Source organism: Austrofundulus limnaeus, unplaced genomic scaffold (genome assembly GCF_001266775.1).
Source record: "Austrofundulus limnaeus strain Quisiro unplaced genomic scaffold, Austrofundulus_limnaeus-1.0 Scaffold404, whole genome shotgun sequence".
Classification (NCBI taxonomy): domain Eukaryota; kingdom Metazoa; phylum Chordata; class Actinopteri; order Cyprinodontiformes; family Rivulidae; genus Austrofundulus; species Austrofundulus limnaeus.
In genome coordinates, this window is record NW_013952806.1 from 47,757 (window position 1) to 52,701 (window position 4,945).

Below are 4,945 nucleotides of genomic sequence, written 5' to 3' on the forward strand. Positions count from 1 at the left end.
ACACACACACACACACACACACACACACACACACACACACACACACACACACACACACACAAATACAGTATGTGCAAGTTGATTTGAGAGTGATCACGTTTCCTGCAGTGATCACTTCTTCACAGGTGGATTTTATTTTTAAGGCCACTGATGAATTAAGATGCGGTGTGTTTACATGTGTGTTTCTAATCCAGACCAGCTTTCTGACACTTGTAATCCCACTCTGAGCCAGAAGTTACCCACTGACCCACTAATCCTGCCTGATAGTACGTGACACCGGAGCTGCTCTTACCGCTGACGTGCTCCTCTGTGGGCAGGACGTTGCACCTCTTGAAGAACTCCTCGGTCTCGGCGTCGACAACTAACAGTTTGGTCTCACTTCCACCAGCTTTGATGGCTGCCACCACATCTGAGTGCTGCAGGCCCAGCACCGACACGCTGTTAACCTGAGGACAGGACACAGCTCATCATCCACCATGTGGTCCAGCTCAGTTTAGTTCCTACACAACATTTACAGCTGATTTGTCTACGGTCAGTTTTTATTATGTTCAACCAGCTGTTACTTCCACCATGAAGACCAAACTTTATCCATCCATTACCTAAACCCAATTTAGAGTTAACAGCTAACCTAACAGCCATGTTTTCTGTCTGTGAGAGGAAGGCAGGTGTAGGGGTCAGCTCAAGTAGAATAACAAGAATTACTGTCTGAAGCAGGTCTGACGGGCCTTCAAAGAGACAAAAACCCTGTTCCACTCTGAACTTAAGTTAGACCGTGACAGGTCACTCCAACCGTGGAAAAGACGTTCTCTTCCTCTTAATCAGATAATAAACAGAATAATCTTCATTATTTGTGATTCATTTGTCATTTAACTAAGAATGTTTATGCATCTGTTAGTCAGAGATAATGCTTATCACAGTCACATGGCAGAAGTACAACTTCTTTTCCATCATTGTGCCTTAAGATTTATAAGTATTACAGAGAATGTGATTACAATGTTTTATTGTGTTTGATGCAAATCACTGTTTTTATTTTACTTTAAACACAGTAATATAATTGTGGATTTTTCTTGAGAAAATCTTTCCTTTAACTAAACTAACAAATGGGAGTGTGATTACAAAAGCGAAATGTATACATGTTTGAAGTAATCATCATAAAATGTTTAAGTTGAAACAAGGTTTCTGCTCAATATAACACTGATTCATTTTTTTCAGTTGATTTCAGAGTTCTCAGTAGAGAATAAGCAGGTCATCATGATATGTTGTTTATTCAACTATGCAGAAGCACTAATCTCGTTGGATATGGCTGCTGGCGCCTTGCAGTCTTCTAACTTTTCCTGATTCCCTGCTCTAACACTTATCGACGGTGGGTACAGAGTACCCAGAGAAAGCCCACGCAACATGCAGAGTCTACCCAGAAAGATCTCCAGGCCAGGATTTGATCCAACAACTTTCTTGCTGAGAGGCATCAGCTCTACCAACTGAGCCACTGTGCCATCAAAGACCAAATATTTCGAATAAAATGATCCAGGATTATAAAATTTCCCAAGTTAACCAACATACAACCAAATCAATGCAGGTACGTTTGCATGAGTCCAACATTAATTCAGTAAATCCCTATCACCTGCAGAGTTTTAGACCAAGGTCATTGTCTGTAAGGAAACTAGGAAGATGTGACTGTTTTAGTCAAAGGGAACACTGAGTTCAGTCCATCTGTTGCACTCTTCATAGGGGTCTTTGGGCTGCACTTTGTCTGATCCCTCACCTAGGACCTGTTTGCCTTGGGTCACCCTACTGGGTGAATGAAGCTCTGGACAACATAGCTCCTAGGATCATTAGCTGCATTTCCATTGACCATGAAAATGCGCAAATTAGAATTTGCTCAATGGAAACACGTCAATTTCGAAAAAAATTGCATTTTTCGACAAAATGTTTGCACTAGGATGAGGTGGTATTGAGCTGCTGAGCTGCATGAGCTGCTGAGCTGCTGAGTTCTCAACGAGCTTAATCATCTAAGGCAGTGGTTCCCAAAGTTGGGGTCGGGAATCTAAGTGGGGTCCTGAAACATCAAGGTGGGGTCCTGAAAAGATTTTCCATATTAATTACATTTTTGCCTTAGTTGCCTAAAATGTATAAATGCAGAATAAATATTGTTACTATGCCCATGTTTAGCTGACCTGATACAAATGTTTATCATCCAAAAATAGTTGTGGACACAGGTCTCTGCTACTGTTATTTTGTGGGTCAAAAGCTGAAAAATTTTACAACCACTGCACTTCAGAAATCTATTTAAAGGGTAATAAAATAATTGGTGATGTAATATTTTCGCTGTAATTATTACAAAAAACACAAAATAAGTACAGTATAAGTAAGTATTCATATTTGTGTAGCCTTTGTTTTTAGGGTTATTAACAAAGTTCATGTACTCAGCAATATTTGGGGTCACAAGTTTTTACCAAGAATATTTTGTGGGCCAGAAGATAAAAAGTTTGGGAACCTCTGAACTAAGGGATAATGTACTGGTAAGCTTGGTTCTCAGGTAAATATACTATATAAATTTAATACGTTTAAGGTATTTATAATCTACAACGTCATAACTTTTATTAATTGGCTTTTCATTATAACAAACTGGACGGAGAAACTGTGGAGAGTCTGGAGTTTTTAATCGATGAGTGTTTTTGAAAAAATAGTCATGGGCAAACCGAAACATACCTCTGGCAGCGCAGCTAGCATGTCAGTTAGCATGCCAACATCAAAGAGGAATCGCTCGGCAAGCTCTGACGATATTTCAAATATTTCTCCAGAAACAACAGGTTTTAAGGACATACTGGAGTCTATCGATCAAAAGCTAAGCGGTTTAGATAATCGGCTAGCTTTAGTGGAGGTGCTGCATAAGGAATTCCAGGCTCTGAAGGTATCCCTGGAGTTTAGTCAGGAGCAAGTAGCTACACTAGTTAGCGAAAACACTGAGTTGAAAGCAAAATTGTCTCAACTCACTGAGGGGATGTCACAGCTGTCTGGAGATAATAAAAAGATGAAGGAAACCATCTTAGACATCCAGGCCAGAAGCATGAGGGACAACCTCGTATTCTCCGGCATCCCAGAGAAAGCTAATGAGGACCCAGAGGCTACAGTACGGAGCTTCATTCAGAACCAGCTGAAACTCTCCAGTGAGATGGTAAACAACATCACCTTCGACCGTGTACATCGGATGGGAGGTAAGAGACACGACAGCAAACGACCACGGGCTATTGTTGCAAAATTTGAGCATTTCAAACAGAAGGAACAGGTTATTAGCTGTGGGAGGGAGCTACGTGGTACTAGCTTCAGTGTTAACCATCAGTTCTCTAAAGTATACCTCGATCGCCGTCGTGTTTTGTTTCCCATCAGAAAAAAGCATTTAGCTGAAGGCTGCAGAGCTACAATAGCAATAGATAAACTGTATATTAATGGCCAGTTGTTTAGAGACCCTGAGATCACTCCTTGGCTGTATTAGATCTAACGCCAAGGTTAGTGAAACTCGGATTTATTATCATTATTATTACTACATTTAATCACCAGTTATAATGTTAAGTAAGCACAGTTGGTAGGTGGGTACACATTTGGTGAGCACAGTGGCTACTTTTTGTGTTTGTGGTGGGTTCTTTTTTCTGTTCTTTTTCTGTTCTRTTCTGTTCTTTTTGKKWTTTTWTCWYYTYWYYAYCAYMWYATTTTTTYYYTTWTTTCTTTATTTCTAAMACAACAATTACTTGTACACAAGCGCACAAACCCACACATGCTCATATTCCATACATCCAAATACTTAATAAAACATATGCTTCATTTAACTTCAAACACATCACATACATTTTTTATATATCTTACATGCTACATAGGTATTCTCAAAATCTTGACTAATCATCACCCACTGTCAATGACTGTCCCTGAGTATCCCTACTGTTATGATAACGGGCGTGGTTTAATTTTATTCTCACAAATATTGCGATGGGTTGTTTAAGGTTTGTCACATGGAATTTAAACGGAGCTGGTACGCAACAGAAAAGATATAGAGTTTTTAACCAGCTTAAAAGATTAAAGGCAGATGTTGTATTACTACAAGAAATACATAAATTAAATTCAACTGTGGATGATCTTAAATCTCCTGAGTTCCCTAATGTATTCTCAGCCTGTTATAATTCAAGACAAAGAGGGGTAGCAATATTAATACATAAAAATATCAACTTCACAGTATTAGATAGTTATTGACCCAAAGGGTAGATGTATAATAGTAAAATTTTCTCTATTTAGCCAAAAATACTGTATTGCAAGCATATATGGTCCAAATGTGGATGATACCTAATTTTTTTCATGATTTCTTTTCTGTTCTATCAAATCACCTGGATTGCTCACTGCTTCTTGGAGGCGATTTCAACTTTGGTCTAAATAATAACATTGACAGGATGAATACGGCTCTGGAGCTCAGCTCAGCTGGCAATCCACAAACATAGTTAAACAATATAGGAGTGATTATGGACTTTGCGATGCATGGCGTGCTCTTCATCCTGACAACAAAAATATAGGTTCTTCTCACATGTTCATCACTCTTATTCTCACCTGGACTATTTTTTAGTCAGCAGTTCATTGCTGACCAATATTTCAGACAGTGAGATGCTGACCAATATTTCAGAGAGTGAGATGCACCCTATTGCTGTCAGTGATCATGCACCAGTCTCTTTAACTTTAGTTAATAAGAAAGAAATAAAAACAAACATAAATTGGAGATTTAATGCATCATTGCTCAATCATGAACAGTTTTTAAAATATTTTAAAGAGGAATGGACATCATATCTACACTCACCGGCCACTTTATTAGGTACACTTGTCCAACTGCTCGTTAACACTTAATTTCTAATCAGCCAATCACATGGCGGCAACTCAGTGCATTTAGGCATGTAGACATGGTCAAGAC

At 39.0% G+C, this 4,945-nt stretch overlaps 1 protein-coding gene across 1 annotated transcript in view; it reads right to left on the reverse strand.

The window, feature by feature from the left end:
• The window catches only part of nherf1a (NHERF family PDZ scaffold protein 1a), a gene marked incomplete in the record, with an annotated part of 64,992 nt that overhangs the window by 10,390 nt on the left and 49,657 nt on the right, over nt 1–4,945 (reverse strand). The window contains 1 exon segment of the mRNA XM_014024027.1: nt 293–446. Coding sequence (XP_013879481.1) covers nt 293–446 — 154 coding nt within the window.